General features: G+C 43.6%; 1 protein-coding gene across 1 annotated transcript in view; it reads right to left on the minus strand.

Annotated features, from left to right (window-relative positions):
- scfd1 (sec1 family domain containing 1) overlaps window positions 1-18,168 on the minus strand; it is a 45,335-nt gene that overhangs the window by 19,454 nt on the left and 7,713 nt on the right. Inside the window, exons 10-14 of the mRNA XM_083791324.1 lie at window positions 17,933-18,032; window positions 2,236-2,375; window positions 1,969-2,059; window positions 1,744-1,817; window positions 1,381-1,462 (exon numbers count right to left, since the gene is read on the minus strand). Of these exons, the coding sequence (XP_083647450.1) occupies window positions 1,381-1,462; window positions 1,744-1,817; window positions 1,969-2,059; window positions 2,236-2,375; window positions 17,933-18,032 (487 nt within the window). The remainder of the gene's footprint in view (window positions 1-1,380; window positions 1,463-1,743; window positions 1,818-1,968; window positions 2,060-2,235; window positions 2,376-17,932; window positions 18,033-18,168) is intronic.

Genomic DNA, 18,168 nt, shown 5'->3' on the forward strand with positions numbered 1-18,168 from the left:
ACAGACACACACACACCTATTATCTCTTTTTGTTTACTCTAGAGGCCAAATTATACATCCTCGTTGCTTCATAAACATAATAAAAGCTACTTCTTTGTAGGAGAATCATATGATGTAAATTCCGTCACCATATCACATCCGCGTGTATCCCACATTTTATGACACCACGTACTTCAAGTGTGGAAAGTACAGTGCTGTGAAAATGTCCGCACACTGTTTCTCTGCTCCCAGGAAAATTCTTTATTAAACAACGTTTCGACCCTTGTGGGTCTTTGTCAGGTATGAACGTAGTAAAGTACAGTGCTGCACATGTGCCAGAAAGTAAACAGACACCCTGTCTACAAGCAGAACAGAATGAAAACCTAAATAAAGAGGATATCTCACAGCTCTGCTGAAGGACTTTGAGGTCTTCAGAGAATATCAGGAAAGTTCAAAATATCTGACGCAAGATAGCGTTAACCAGGACTACCTCAAAAGTACCTCACTAAAAACTGAGTGACAGCCACAGCCACAATACCAGAGGGAGCAAGAACAGCGATCCGGTACCTCTCCCACTTTCAAAACAAACATGGGTAATTTCTCCTTCTGGAATGTCCTGACCCCCCCCCCCCCCCCCCCCCCAAGGGAGAGGGAATTATATTTACCACTTAAACAGGTCCCCCACCCCCCCTGAAATTACATTGATTTGTTGTTGTTATTGATGATATTGAATTTTGCTGTTTATTCTACATGCCATGTCTATGAATTGATTGCATATGGCCTAAATGGAAACATTTTGGAATAGGTGTTTTACTGTACTGTAAAAACAATTTTTACATTTATGTCTAATAAACTATTCAATCAATCAATAAATCAAGGACAGTAGAGTTATTGGAATGTGCAGCCTGTGTTTCTCTGGCTCTTGAACGTGTGCACGTATCGTGTACAGACACAAATTGTATTATAATCAAATCCTTAAAAATGTCACGTTCACCCTCTGCAGAACCTCATGCCTACGCAGCCACGGCAAGTATTCAGGCCTCAAAGATCAGTACAAAATGTACAATTTAGGCCTTTAGCAGACGGTCTTAATCCAGAGCAATGTACAGTAAGCAAGAACAACACATTGTAATACATCAAATACATAGAAATAGTCATCAAGGATCATAAGCAAGCTAAAATATAACATCCGCCTAGCTAACAGTATAATATCTGTACAATAAAAATATGAGTATACGCTTAGTATATGTAGAGTGCTGTCTACATAATATGTAGGTCGTCGGAGCTAGTACAAGTGCTAAGATGGAGTCTGAAGAGGTGGGTTTTCAGACTACAGTGGGAGGATTGCAATGGGATGTTCACACACATTGTCAATCACTTATATAATGTGATGTAATGTACCTTGATGTGGTCCAGAACGGCTGTAGCTACATTAGTGTGCAGGTCAATTAACCTCTTCTTCTCCAGGAGTTCAGGGAGATTACTGAGGAGAAGAGGACAGAGTTGATCTCCAGTGTAGTGTCTGGTGGATAGCGCTGCCACCATCACACTTTTTACTTGACGATTAATTGTCACAAAAATAATTGCGATTAACGATTTAATTGTGTTCTGGGGAACATACTGTATGAATAAAACGTTTGGGCTCTGTAAACAAAAGGTGCAAAAGGCAGATATGACACATAACTTTATACTTTATATGAATAGTGGAAACAGCCGATCTACAAGCTCAAAGCGCGTCACGACTCACAACACGCTAAAACTCACCTCATAGCAGAGGTGAGTTTAGCTGTGTTGTCAGACAGCATGCTGATGGCTCCCTCATCTTCACCCTCCAAACCCTAGACAGACAGACAGACAGTTATTGAGCATGTCAGTGAGACACTGAATAACACGTGTGTGTGTGTGTGTGTGTGTGTGTGTGTGTGTGTGTGTGTGTGTGTGTGTGTGTGTGTGTGTGTGTGTGTGCGTGCGTGCGTGTATGTGTCTCACCATGATGCTCTTCAGTCTTTTGACGTCATCCTCCTGTGCTCTGTATGAGTCCAACTCTGTCTGGACAGACTCAGCTACCTCTGGAAATGGACTGACACGCGCACACACACACACACACACACACACACACACACACACACACACACACACACACACACACACACACACACTTATCAACATGAGAACGATTAAGACGATTACGCAAAAATAACTGATCAGGCGACTACAGGTCTAATCTCTCCACAGAGGAACGGTTCCACCACACACCTTCCTTTGTGGTTCTGCCAGAACTTGTCGGCTGCCGTGAGGTCAAAGGTCTTCCTGTTCTTCTTCTTGGGTCTGGCTCCTGAAGGCGATGCCTCCGAGCCCGCCCCCTCCTCCATGGTCACCCTGTTCAGGTGGAAGTCCTGGAACGAGCGCAAGCACACACACATGCACACACACACACACACACACACACACACACACACACACACACACACAAACACGCGCACGCACGCACACACACAGCAAAACAATCAAAGTGTGGGGTCAGTAAGAAAACCGGCTAGATACTGCAGTAGTGCAATAGCTCACTATAAAGACATGCTCTTACAAACCAGTGATTTGTCACCGTCTTACCGGCTACTGGAACTATAGACTACATTAATATTATTAGTAGTATTATTAGATTTTAGAACCAGGGCTGATCTGTTCAACGCATTAAACAAGAACACCAGTGCTCTGGAGACATCGTGACCTCATTGGTTGACTGCATGCAACAGTTAATTAGGATTCGTGATGGGTATTGTTAGGTTTTTCATGAGTCCTAATTTAGGATGTCCACTGACTTTTAGTGTTTCTGTATCTATCCGTATCGCTGTCTGTCTTAATAATGTTTATTTAGGTGTCGGTCTCTCTGCCTATCTCTCTGCATGACCGTGCGTCTGTCTGTCTGTCTGTCTGTCCGTCTGTCCGCCTGTGCTCCCAGTAGAGTCTCGGTTTGCCTTCTTACATCGTCACTAACACTAACAACTTCTGACAGGAAATGGCTTCTCTTCACCAAACATCATATCATAATATCTCTGTTGTCAAGAGCGACCAACCAACCACCACGTTGACTGGAAGCCGTCTGTGTTCTGCTGGGTGGTGGCAGACGGACTCAGTTCAGATTCTGACATATTTATAGGAAAGAGGAGAGAGCCTGGCGTCAGCCGTGTTACCTGGCAAGATCCCTGCATGAGGATCCAGACCAACGCAACACAACAGCCTCATCTGTGACTCACCGACCGAGGCTTCTAAGAACAGAAGGACAGGCCGCGCAACACACACTGTTACCGTTAAAGGTCTTTACGATACCAAAAATGAGTCGGCGGACATTTCACATCAAACTATTCATATTTAAAATATATTCTATATAGTATATTCTCCCTTCAGAGGCTGGTGTGTGGCCGGGTGTGCACATGTTGGTCTGTTTGTTTTGTTTTACTGCGTAAATGCGTATATGGTATTGTGTTCTGTGTCTATGCATGTCCTGTATTTTAAAATGGAAAACCTACAAAAAAAAACTACAAAAACATTACTGACACACCACCACTTCGAAAACAAATATATATTTTCGGGCAAATTAATCACACACAAAAATGCCCCCAATTTTATGCCACGCCCCAAAATACACCAAGTCGAAAGTGGTTAAAAGCAACACTGTACATTGCAGGCCAGTGAAAACAAGCTAATATATCATTAAAACAGATGTAATAACAAGTTATTGCTCTAAAATAACTGTATCATCGTTATCCAACACTCTGAACTGTTTATTAGTCATGCTCAAGCAGACTAATGTTATTGCACGCCGATATTCTTAGGCTACAAGGTTAACCCATTCTGGGCGGGAACCCCTTTTGGTGTTTCAACTAAGCATTATGTTATACTTTAGCTATTGAAAAATAGCAGATCTACAAGCTCATAGCGCGCCACCGAGTGTGTGTGTGTGTGTGTGTGTGTGTGTGTGCGGGGGGGAATTTTGGTCTGTCAAATCCCGCAATTTCCTACTTCCCATATTGCGCTACAACGTAACTCTAGGATGAGCCACCCGAAGGGCGGCGAAATTCTAGTAATAAACAGGTTATTAATCCATTTTATATTACTTGGTGATTTACCAGTTACTAATGCATCATTAATCATCATCATACTATAATTCTAACAATGTCTGTGTGAGTGTGTGTGTGTGTCAGAAACACCGCCGTATCTCCTCATTGCCTGCACCAATCGCTCCCACTTTTCACACAGGCATTGACCATATGAATATGGAGGTCTTAACGAAGCCCTTTTTTCGATTTGTCACATTAATGATTAATAATTAATTTATTAGTGAATTAACCTCGCACACCTCCGCCCCTTAGCGACACCTGCATCACAGGCCACCGTTCTCACCGTTACCCCACTGGCATGCTTCCTCTAGCTACCGCCGCAACACAACAAAGAGTGCCCTATACAATTTGGCGCCGCGTGTGTGTGTGTGTGTGTGTGTGTGTTGCATCCTTTGCCCGTCTTCTCCTACTAAACCACACCGTTTGCACACATCTCACCATGCACAACACCAACAGCTAGCCTGTCCACACCTCAACCACTACTTTGCATTCCTATTCATGTCATATTTACAGTACAATACCCATTTATATGAAATAACAACACATCTCCCCGCAAATCACGTGTCACCAGTGAAATGCATGTTGGGACGGACACAGATTAATACTGGGACACAGTTTCCGGCGCAACATTCCCCTTGCATTCTCCAACGCACTTCCCCTTTTTCACACCGCCCCCAGGCAGGCATCAGACCTATGCATCAGACCCACACGAGGAAAACAACTCGGACCCATAGTACAGCTACTCTTGCGTCATTCGACATAACTTCTTCTTTGGGGAAGCATCTCGGCCGGGTTGCGTGGCACAGGCACCTGAAAGCTCCGACAGTTGGACGGAGGCATGTTAACGTGAACACACACACACACACACACACTGTTTCGAGACCACACTGTCCGCCTCCTCTACATGGGGGCTACATGCACGCTGAAAGCCTGGACACTGACAACGACAGGTTACAGCCCTGCGCGCACCCAGCGTGGCTGCGTGACACACTGAACAGCACGATCACAACGGAATGCTTATCTGTCGGGGTCTCGGAGTGGCCAAATGGAGACGTTTGGGGAAGACAGATCCCGTGCCGTCGGAACAACACAATGACAAAATACATACAGACAGATGCAATGACAACGACACGTTCCTAAATCACACAAAACATCAAATTCTTATCCTGGTTATATAAAGAACAAACAACAACTTGCTTTGAAGCCCAAAAAGCCAACCTCCGCGTTCACCGTTTAATAGCTTATATCTCCATGGGCAGCAGACGGTGAGCGGTTAGGGACCGTATACAAAGTGCAACACCGAACTTGAAAATATTCAATAACTTCCATTTATAGGCAGAATATCACCATCAATGGTGTACTTATGATTGTACTACAGCATTTAATTAGCCTATACTTTTGTGCCCAACCCAACTTCCCAAGACCATCTGTAAACAATTCCCCCCCTATCAGTAATGTGATCTATTACATCGCACACTGAACATGATTTGCTGTTCATATATTCAGAACGGGTAAGGACTAGTATATATAATTGAAGAGATATACATTACATGTCAGTATAGACTATAGAGAAAAGCTTTTGCACACCTAGAGTAGAGGCTTAGGAGCAGGTGCGTAGGAAAGTTTACATCAATAATAAAATAGAACTGGAGCATCAAAGAATCCAAATGCTTAAAGTTTTGTCACTGGGATGCATATGAGCGTCACAGAGCGTACCGAGAATTAGGCACCGAATGGGATTGGCATCTGACCCATACTGCACATTCTGTGCCCCAGGAACCCTGGGCTCATTTGTTCATATGGTATGGGAATGTCCGGGGATCTACGAGTTTTGGGGAAGAGTTACAAGGACTTTGACAGATCTATTGGGGGTGCAATTTCCGATGGATCCATTTGTACACCTGTTAAACGATGATTCTATGTTACCTCTTACGGCAAAGACACGCAAGGTCTGGTTGGCTGGACTTACGGCAGCCAAAAAGATCATAGCCCAACGCTGGAATCCCCCACATGATGTTTCAAAAACACATTGGCTGCGAAGCTTTCTGGACATTGCTTATCTGGAACTGTCATCGGCAAGGATTAATCAGGCCCAAGAGGGCACAATTTCAATGTGGACAGACCAAATATCAGACCTGAAAGACTTACTGACTCGGTGATATTGTAATGGATGTGTTGTGGGTTGATTATTCTGTGAATAGGATGGGGGGAGGGAGGGAGGGGTTTTTGTGTGTGTGTGTGCGTGCGTGCGTGCGTGCGTGCGTGCGTGCGTGCGTGCGTGCGTGCGTGTGTGTGTGCGCGTGTGTGCGTGCGTGCATGCACACGAGTATGCGTGTGAGAGTGAATGTTTTGTATACTGTAAAATGACTATGCTGTGTTCTTATTCAGAAAACAAATAACAATTGAATGAGAAACAAAATAATAAAATAGAAAGATACGCCTGCAAGTGTACAGTCAGTGTGCAGGCATATTATTAAAATCTGATAGAACTACTATTCTATAGCAGAGAACATAACTGTGCCATGTCTCTTTAAGTGCTGCGTTCAGCAACACTGATAAGGATGTCAACTGGATGCAATCCAGTGACAGAGAGAGAGAGAGAGAGAGAGAGAGAGAGAGATAAAGAGACAGACAGAGAGAGGGACAGACAGACAGACAGACCGACCGACAGAGAGAGAGACAGACAGACAGCCACGCAGAAATACTGAGAGACACAGATGGACATACAGGGAGAGAGAGGGGGGGGGGTAGTCCAGAAATAAGAGTATGGCTTAAATTAGCTTAAGCGTGTTTATATGGTAATAAATAGTTTTATGGCAAAACACAACTTTTCACAAGTGACAAATCTGCCAGCGGGAATTTAATTTGCTCTTGGCCTAGAATGTGTTAGTGAAAGGAATCCTTTTGAATCAAAGAGCACTTGTGTATACTAGTTACGGGTTGATTTGTACGTTCCCCAGTTACAAATGAACACTTTAACACTGAGTGGGGATTTTGCTGTGCAGTCAGGGCTCGACGCTTAGCATTTTTCCAAGTAGCACGTGTGCGCCTAAGTTGAAAAGTCTAGTAGCACACAAATTATTTTAGGAGCATGATGAAAAGTTATCAAATAATGTGTTTTTGAGGGGCGCTAGCCCAGGGCTCGAGATTAACGGCGTCCCGACGTCCCGGGGACTGTAAAATATCTATTTGGGACGTAAATGTATCTCATTCGGGACGGTTTCGGGACGAGAGGAGTTTTTACACTGAAAATGCGCATTTCGTGTGCAGTGATGAGCAGCATGAGAATTTGCCGTGCCGTCAGAGTCAGACAGTTGACAACAGCAACAACAACGCACACACTACATTCACCCAACGGAATCATAGGAAATATATTGCTTTTGCCCCGTGGATGGGACATTTAGATTGAAAAACTATAGGTTGGAAGCATGCATAAAACCATGGTTGTGTGCCACAGAAAGGTTCCATATGGACATGGGGCATTGGGGCTACAGTACTACACCAACGTTTAACGTTAGCTTCCATGCTAGGCTTGCTAGCTGGCATCGACATTAAATAATATGTTGGTATATATCCTCTGAAGCAACAGATGTTTTCTAATGCTCAGATTGTTCTGGAATTGCTGCCCCAACACTGTGGAATGCACACCCCAAAACGCTCTCATTCCACAGTTTTTATTGATTGTATTTATTATTATTATTTATTGATCCTTCGTCTTAGTATTCCCCCTAATAAAGTTGTTTTTATTTGTTCTCATGCCAACCATGTAATAGACATTTGAGTATTCATATACCTGCATTGCTGCACGTTATCTGTTGGTCTTGATCAAGTAGCCTACACCAAAGTTTTATAAGCTACTGTAGTCACTATTCATTGATTCACTGGTAGGCTACACCAAAATAACAAAATCCATTTGAAAATAAATATCACTGTTCTCAGGTCGAATATTGATATGCGATTAAAATATGATTAATTTAGATTAATTAATTACAAAGCCTCTGATTAATTCGATTAACATTTTTAACCAAGCCCTATTTTTCATCTGGGAGCATTTTGACTAAATCAGTGTATCTACAGAAGAAACATGAAGCCAAACAAATAATGTACTGCATGTATTCAATACAGTACATTATTTGTTTGTTTTAATTGTATTTCTATTACAATAGGAATACAGTTATTCATTTCACAATTTGAGTGGTGCTTTTTTGTACTTTTTTTTTCCCCGGGACGGTATACATTTACTTCGGGACGGTTCAAATTGTATTTTGGGACGGTTCCGGGACGGTGGTGAAAAAAGTTAGTCTGGAGCCCTGCGCTAGCCCCTCCTATATACAGCTTTAGTCCCCACACGTCTCCATATTTGCCATTGACAATGAACATATGACAAAATATTATATCACAATATCTTTTCAGAAATGATCACAATATTGATATTCATCTGGATATCATATATTTTTTATATAATCTATATAATCAATTTGTTTTTATACCGATAGACTATTAGTTTGATATGCAGATAGATAGATAGATAGATAGATAGATAGATAGATAGATAGATAGATAGATAGATAGATAGATAGATAGTCAATTCATTTTGTGAATGGATGGACAGACAGACAGGCTTTGACTGCTTGCCTTCAGTTCAGACAGAACATCGGACATAAGGCTACACCTCGGTGTGATGGTGGTGATGATCTTTGCCTTTTTTACGTTGCTGTTATGCAGGCCAGTGAGGCCACTGACTAGCTCTGGTCCATAGCTCTAGTCTAATGCGTTGCATTTAGAGTTATGGACCTGAGCTAGCCACTGACTAAGGCCTCTTTTCCACTATGGGGTGGAACAAGAACCAGAACTAGAACTTTCCAGATCTCAGAACTACCAGGAACCTGTGAAGTTCCAGAACCAAGTTCTGCTTCTGTTTCCATATAACCAGAACCCAGAACTTTCCTGTTAAGTCTGCAACCCCCCCCCCCCCCCCCTCCCTTGGCACGGCCGGGGGGGTCCCGGAATACAGAGATATTCATGTTTAAATAATGACTGGTTATTATTCAACAGTGGTGGAAAGTACCTATGTATATAGTATTGTACTTAAATACATTTCGGCCATGAAAATAGACAATCTACAAGCTCGATGAGACACATGTGAGCTTGTAGATTGTCTATTTTCAAATTTATTAGCTTTATTGTACTTTTCTAAACCAATAATATGAACATATTTTTATATGCCACATGTCACATATGCCACAGCTGTGGCTGCCACATGCCACAGCTGTCACATATATTTCCTATACATAATGCATATACTGTATATGCACATACTGTAGTGTATGAACATGGATGCAGCATACATTCTGCATATAGGCTATATCTGCCGCTATATTTGACCCCTTCCATGTGGGGAGTGGGAAAACAGTAAAACACCCGTTTTAAATGCATTTAGACCAGTTCTCCAACCTTTACCTGTCTACAATATTTTGCTTAAACGGCAAGAGAAATATAAATCTCGTATAGCTCATATGATGCTAAATGATAACCCACCTTTTGAATATAGCATTTAACATGAGTGTGGGTTGCAATTATAGTGCCTCTTGAGCAGATTGTGCCATAACATCCAGTCCAGTTGTAATGTCAATATCAAGAAATGTGCAAATACAAATCATTTAACCGTTGGGCTAGTTGAATTTAATTATTCCAATGTGTAGTATTGTGTACAGCACATTTCTAGTAATGATATGCCTAATGCCTTGCCCTGAAAAGAAAAAGTCTAGTGCACACTACTGTCCGTGTATAAAACTCCAGTAGCATTAGCCTCATAATATATTGTGCTTCTGTTCTGACAATTTAGAATAGATCATGGCTCTCTCGCACACACACACACCCCCGGACACCCCTCTCTGCAGTTAGCCTAGCTGTTAGCGGTAGAACAACAACTGCAAGCAAACTCGCCGCGACAGCTTTATGGCTCTCTCTCTCCCTCACGCACACACACGCTCTTTCTCTCCCTCTCTCGTAGTGTTTCTGTGTGCTTTTCCAGGTTATTTTTCTGTGTGTCCGCAGCGCTGTGTCGAAGTTTAAAATGTGCGGTGTTGTGTTGTGTGGCTGTGCGCTTCGCCTCGCTGCGGTCTCCTCAGTGTTGTCAGTGTCACCTCAGCTCAACCAATCAAGAGCAGCAGCGCTGCCCGACCCCGCCCATAGGTTCCCAGAACTCAGTGTTAGTACTACCTCAAAAGCAGGGCCGGAAAAAGGTTCTGAGAACCTGGTCTGAAACCGTGCCGTACCGCGCTGTGGAAACAAACCCAAAACTAAAAAAATAGGTTCAGGTTCTGGAAAGTTCTGGTTCCACCTTGCTAGTGAAAAAGGGGCCTAATATATATATATATATATATATCCAGTTATATCAAGTGATGTTTTAAAATTACAAACTTTCTAAATAACTCTAGTATTCAACGTGTCGGGGTCCTAGCAACTCCTTGCCTTCTGTGCTACCAATACATGCTATCCTGCTGCGTTCGTTCCGCTGCTGACAGGGAAGAGAACTGAGCAGCAACACAGGGAGGGGAGGGGCAAAGGGACAGATCTTCAAATGAACACCGCATTGAGCCTCGACAAGTTGTTAGCTTTAGCTCTGCTCTTTTTGGCGAACGACACCGCCGTTCAGAAATATAAATTTAGTTATAGAACCGTTTGGCCGTAGTTATAGAACCGTTTGGCCGTAGAGGTCGATGTGGCTCCTCTTCATGGGTTCATGGAGATGGGTGGAGGCACGGGCATGTGGACGCTGAGAACGGGAGACCCGAATCTGGAACGATTGCGGCTCACTCCTCGCTTCCATCGTCAAATGGACTGTGACGAGAGTGAGAGTTCTAGGTTCCTCTTGTTGGTGTTGGACAATAGTGTTTTTGTACTATATATCCCTCTTCTACGTTTCTCTCTTCACTCACTCACGCTGTGTCCCGAAGAAACTCCCTCGGGATAAAGCTCTATGCTACACACCGAGATGAGTGAAAGTCTAAAGACAATTCGCACGATATTTATGCTGACCAGGAGCTCGGGTCCTGACGGAGAGCACACAACACAAACTGTTGCCGCGCAAGCGTAGACATTCAGATTTGCGCAGGCTGTCCATTTGCGAGCGACGCTCCTATACTACGACATCACCGCTATGACATCACCGCTATGACATCACCACCAATGACGGCAGATATCCACACGGTGATCCACATCTCTGAACAGTTCGTCTCAGGCTCTTATCATCGTACTGTACATCATCATGCATCCTCTCATACTGGCCAATCATATTTTACGTCATATCTGGCGGACATTTGACCTAATTTCTGCTTTCATTGTCCATGGCAAATATGAGACGTGTGGGGACAAGATGACGTACATTTTCCCTTTGTCAATGGTATTTAATGTTTGTGTTGCGGACAAAAGCTGTATATAGGAGGGCTAGCAGCCCTCAAAATAACATAATGTCGCTATATAAACTCAGCAACAAACGGTTTGGAAACTTTACTTTGGTCGCTTATTTTTCCTTATTACTCACATGCTTGTAGATGTGCTATTTTAGAGCACCACCTTTCTAAATCCTCATCACACCCGTGTGAAGTGAGGGGTGCTCTTATCATACATCATCTCGTCCGGCCAATGAGAATTTGCGTCCTCACCTTCATCTTCAATGTTTGTGTTTACACAAACAGGCAAAACGGTCCATTCATTGCCAATGTCATTTTTAGGCCTGTGCATGCGCGCGCACACACACACACACACACACACACACACACACACACACACACACACACACAGTACATGGGAGGGGCTAGCGCCCCTCAACAATTACAAAGACTGGATACACTGGTGTCTCTTCGAGTCAGTTAACTTGAAACGTTTGTCACATTGTTTACAGTTGTATGTTTTTTTTCTCCAGTGTGGCTACGCAGGTGTGTCTTAAGACTACGTAACTGACTAAAATTCTTGTCACACTGTTTACAGTGGTATGGTTTTTCTCCAGTGTGGCTACGCAGGTGTACCTCTAGATGACCTAACTGACTGAAACTCTTGTCACACTCTTTACAGTGGTATGGTCTTTCTCCAGTATGGATTCGCTGATGTATCCTCAGATTACCCATGTCACTGAAACTCTTGTCACACTCTTTACAGTGGTATGGTCTTTCTCCAGTATGGATTCGCTGATGTATCCTCAGATTACCCATGTCACTGAAACTCTTGTCACACTCTTTACAGTGGTATGGTTTTTCTCCAGTGCGGCTACGCTGGTGTACCTCTAGATGACCTAACTGACTGAAACTCTTGTCACACTCTTTACAGTGGTATGGTCTTTCTCCAGTATGGATACGCTGGTGTGTCTTCAAGTTACTTGACTTACTGAAACTCTTGTCACACTCTTTACAGTGGTATGGTCTTTCTCCAGTATGGATTCGCTGATGTATCCTCAGATTACCCATGTCACTGAAACTCTTGTCACATTGTTTACAGTGGTATGGTCTTTCTCCAGTATGGATACGCTGGTGTGTCTTCAAGTTACCTAACTGACTGAAACTCTTGTCACACTCTTTACAGTGGTATGGTCTTTCTCCAGTATGGATACGCTGGTGTGTCTTCAAGTTACCTGACTTACTGAAACTCTTGTCACACTCTTTACAGTGGTATGGTCTTTCCCCAGTGTGGATACGCTGGTGTGTCTTCAAGTCACCTGACACACTGAAACTCTTGTCACATTGTTGACAGTCGTATGGCTTTTCTCCAGTGTGGACACGCTGGTGTGTCTTCAGATTCTTTGGCCGATTGAAACTCTTATCACACCGTTTGCACATGTGGGTCTTCTTTCCTGTGTAACTCGGTCGATTTGCCTTCACTTCTCCCGCCAGAGCTACATTCTCGGTAAACTGTTGACGACCGTTGGATTCATGCTCATCCGTCTCTCTTTGTTTCTGGTTGGCTATACAGAGCAGTTTATTCGCTGACGGGGCTGGTGAATGGACCTGCTCGTTCCTCTGCGTTTGGCCGTAGAGGTCGATGTGGCTCCTCTTCATGGGTTCATGGAGATGGGTGGAGGCACAGGCATGTGGACGCTGAGAACAGGAGACCCGAATCTGGAACGATTGCGGCTCACTCCTCGCTTCCATCGTCAAATGGACTGTGACGAGAGTGAGAGTTCTAGGTTGGACAATAGTCTTTTTGTACTATATCCCTCTTCTACGTTTCTCTCTTCACTCGCTCACGGCATGTACCCGAAGAAACTCCCTCGGGATAAAGCTCTATGCTACACACCGAGATGAGTGAAAGTCTAAAGACAATTCGCACGATATTTATGCTGACCGGGAGCTCAGGTCCTGACAGCGTTACACAACATAAACTGTTGCCGTGCGAGCGTAGAAATTCAGATTTGCGCAGGCTGTCCATTTGCGAGCGACGCTCCTATACTACGACATCACCACTATGACATCACCGATATGACATCACCACCAATGACGGCAGAGATCCACATGGTGATCCACATCTCTGAACAGTTCATCTCAGGCTCTTATCATCGTACTGTACATCATCATGCATCATCTCATACTGGCCAATCATATTTTACGTCATATTTGGCGGACATTTGACCTAATTTCTCCTTTCATTGTCCATGGCAAATATGAGACGTGTGGAGACAAGATGACGTACATTTTCCCTTTGTCAATGGTATTTAATGTTTGTGTTGCGGACAAAAGCTGTATATAGGAGGGCTAGCAGCCCTCAAAATAACATAATGTCGCTACTGTATATAAACTCGGCACAAAAGGTTTGGAAACTTTACTTTGGTCGCTTATTTTTCCTTATTACTGTGGGAGAGTGCATGGTTATTTTTCCTTATTACCGTGGGAGAGTGCATGGTTTTTTTCCTTATTACTGTGGGAGAGTGCATGGTTATTTTTCCATATTACTGTGGGAGAGTGCATGGTTATTTTTCCTTATTACCGTGGGAGAGTGCACGGTTATTTTTCCTTATTACTGTGGGAGAGTGCACGGTTATTTTTTTTTCCTTCATGTTTTTCTATCATTTAGTGCAGAGGCTACTCGATGGTGAATTAGTAATGTAACATTCTCCTTGGCTTTGACTGCTTGCCTTCAGTTCAGACAGAACATCGGACATATGGAAGGCGTGATGGAAGGAGATGGTGGTGATGATCTTTGCCTTTTTTACGTTGCTCGTTATGGCAGGCCAGTGAGGCCACTGACTAGCTCTGGTCCATAGCTCTAGTCTAATGCGTTGCATTTAGAGTTATGGACCTGAGCTAGCCACTGACTAATATATCCAGCCAGGTCGGTCATTCGTATTGCGCTGCGCACGCGCTTTTAGCGAGGTGCTAAGCAAGGGTTGTTTTGGTATATCAATAAATCCATCCACTCCATGTGCGTGCGCACGTGCACTCTTTACGTGCGCGGCTGCACGCTGTTTCACCCACGTTTGGTTAAAAGTTATATCAAGTGATGTTTTAACATTACAAACTTTCTAAATAACTTTAGTATTCAACGTGTCGGGGTCCTAGCAACTCCTTCTGTCTTCTGTGCTACCAATACATGCTATCCTGCTGCGTTCGCTCCGCTGCTGAGTGCTGACAGAAAAGAGAACTGAGCAGCAACACAGGGAGGGGCGGGCGGTGGGAGCAAAGGGACAGATCTTCAAATGAACACCGCATTGCGCCTCGACACGTTGTTAGCTTGTAGCTCTGCTCTTTTTGGCGAACGACACCGCCGTTCAGAAATATAAATTTAGGTATAGAACCGCGACTATAGAATGTGCACTTGCTGTAGACAGAGACTTGTCTTTATCACGATTGAATGGTCAAATCCTGTAGTCGCACCTGTGCTACAAATTGAAATTTACAACTCGCACGGCGATATTTTTTGTCGCAAATGCGAGTACCTAGTCGCACTGTCGAGCCCTGTGTGCAGTACCAGATTCTAAGCAGGGTGAGTTTCTCTCAGTAGGAAGGTACATGTACCGTATTGTATTCAATTTGAGAACGTCTGAATCCTCCATTTTTCAGACAATGCAAATTCTACTCCAGAACGCACGCACGCATGCGATACATTTCACTGTTAAATATGGAACTAATCTAGGAGAAGACAGGGTAACTCTGGATGGGGTTATCAAGGGGGTTGTCTGTGTGTGTGTGTGTGTGTGTGTGTGTGTGTGTGTGTGTGTGTGTGTGTGTGTGTGTGTGTGTGTGTGTGTGTGCGCGCGTGCGTGCGTCTCACATTTTCTCATCGATACGAGACAGCGCAGCCCCGCAGGGATGTATAGGAACTGGAGTACACACACCGTCTCTGCTATATACATTATGATAGCAAACAGGTGTGCATGACTGCACATGTCAAAATGTCCACCGTTGAAGGGTACATGATGACGCACAAGAAATTATCGCCTACATCTCCTAAGACACATCATCTTTCACTGTCTCCCTCTTTGACGCACGCATGCACGCACGGCAAAAGTGCAAAACCACCCTAATTGTGGTTTCAAGCGTTTTGTGCCTGAGCCAAGGCACACCACAGGGCAAGTGTTTTAAGTCTTATCACTCTGTAAACGATTATTTTATTTACTCTTTATACTGTACTGTATATTGCAACAATAATGCAACAATAATGTGCGGTTGTTGCTACAGAATCCCCAAGCACTGTACTTGTATCATGGAACACCACCCTGACCTCTAGTCCTCTACCCATTACCACTGTATTCTTAACCTAGTCCTCTACCCATTACCACTGTATTATTAACCTAGTCCTCTACCCATTACCACTGTATTCTTAACCTAGTCCTCTACCCATTACCACTGTATTCTTAACCTAGTCCTATTACCACTGTATTCTTAACCTAGTCCTCTACCCATTACCACTGTATTCTTAACCTAGTCCTCTACCCATTACCACTGTATTCTTAACCTAGTCCTCTACCCATTACCACTGTATTCTTAACCTAGTCCTCTACCCATTACCACTGTATTCTTAACCTAGTCCTCTACCCATTACCACTGTATTCTTAACCTAGTCCTATTACCACTGTATTCTTAACCTAGTCCTCTACCCATTACCACTGTATTCTTAACCTAGTCCTCTACCCATTACCACTGTATTCTTAACCTAGTCCTCTACCCATTACCACTGTATTCTTAACCTAGTCCTCTACCCATTACCACTGTATTCTTAACCTAGTCCTATTACCACTGTATTCTTAACCTAGTCCTCTACCCATTACCACTGTATTCTTAATGTGAGCCTAAATATCACTACAAGCCCTAACTTGAAATGCAAGGAGCAGCTAAATATCCTCACATTTCCCACATATTTAATTATTTTCCCTCACAAAGATGCCAGTGCATGTTATCTCTCTCTGAAGCCGATCTGTATTCTCTGGGGTGTTGTGTCCAGTATGACAGATCCATGTTCCCTGGAGAGACATCAGAGACCATCCGTCTCAACAACGAGACCGTTTGTATCTGAACATCAATGACATCAACATACTGAGACCTCTGTTCATCTGCTGTAGCTTAGGGGATGTTTGGGCACGAGATCACTGAGCCCTTTTCCACGGCTGGCGAAGATCTACCAGTGCCAGTCATATCAGTGAAAAACATAATACAGCAATACAGATTTGCTCAATAACCAAGACTATGAAAATGGGACCCAATGCCTCACTGCTTGGCACTCAGCATCAACAGTTGGATTGGGGGTAAATTCCTGCGACATACTAGCGCCATGCCCAGGGGATGTACTTGTGCATTACGACTGGAGGTGTACTTGTACATCAATCTGTCTCACACTACAGAAACAGGTGCTTCCTGGCCTAGTTACAAGGCTTACTTTACTTACTTATACTTTTTAAAACACTGACTATAGCAAATTACCCCACAAATCACAAATTAAATGTTGGCTGCCTGATTTTAATATTAAAGATTACGACAGAAAGAATAAGATGAATTTGACAATTATGACATCACAGAAAAAGATATATTGAACTGCTATTCTGCCCGACAATAAAATTGATAAATCCATCACTATGAAATTAAACCACAAAAAAATATATATATCTTCTGTAGAAAGATGGCATGAAATTATTATCGTGAGGATGCACAGTTGGACAACGTCAGTAATCTCTGTTGCCTCGTCCAGCTGGAGGGAGCTACGCACACATGATTTTCTTTTGTATTTCTTATTTTCTTCAGCCGCGTGTGCAAGTACTCACAAATCCCCTCACATCTCCTTCACTGTTCTACCAGACAACTGAATCCATGATGTCAGACCTGTTCTTACCATGGCCAAAACAAATCCTCGCCAGCTGAAAGGAACAAACGTCTCCTTGAATATCACACCGTCCTAAAATGATTTCTGGTGTTTGGTGAAAACACCACCATCACATAAAACCAGATGGTGGCGAGTCTCACTGTCCCGCCAACAACCAGGGGCTTGCCTTTCTGGCATAAGGGTGCAAGCTATACTAAAATCATATGCTACCTGATACAGTCGGGACAAAAATGCAAATGAAACACCTAGCTCACGACGTGCGACGCATTGTGAGCTTGTCGATTGGCTATTTTCGGCGAAGATATTTAGAGGCAATAAAAGGAGGGGGGGGGGGGGGGGACCCCGGTCAACAAAGGGTTTAGGACAAAGTGGTTAATGAGTGGTGAAGCCGTCTGGTAATCGGACGGCCACAGAACATAGTTATTCACCATATCAGTATGTATCACTGGTTGGCACTCATTGTTTAAGTCGGCTTCATTGGACTGGAGGTAAATGTACTGTACAAATACAGACAGACAGGGGATTCTCACCAGTACGTCGTGGATCAGTGCCTGATAGGTCCAGGTGTGATGTAGGGGCGTGGCAAGGTCAAGGTTCCTGTCGGCCAGGACAAACAGAGGTCTCTGGAAACTAGTAGAAGGATGCAGGGTGGGACAAAAATATTGTCAAGCCAAGTTCATTCCAATGATACCATGCATTCAATTCAATTCCTAATGTGATGATTATTCTCCAACCATAGCCAGTTCTTAGGCTACAGGGTTAATTG

The sequence above is a fragment of the Protomyctophum parallelum genome (genome assembly GCF_964188405.1).
Source record: "Protomyctophum parallelum genome assembly, chromosome: 20".
In the NCBI taxonomy this organism is placed as follows: Eukaryota; Metazoa; Chordata; class Actinopteri; order Myctophiformes; family Myctophidae; genus Protomyctophum; species Protomyctophum parallelum.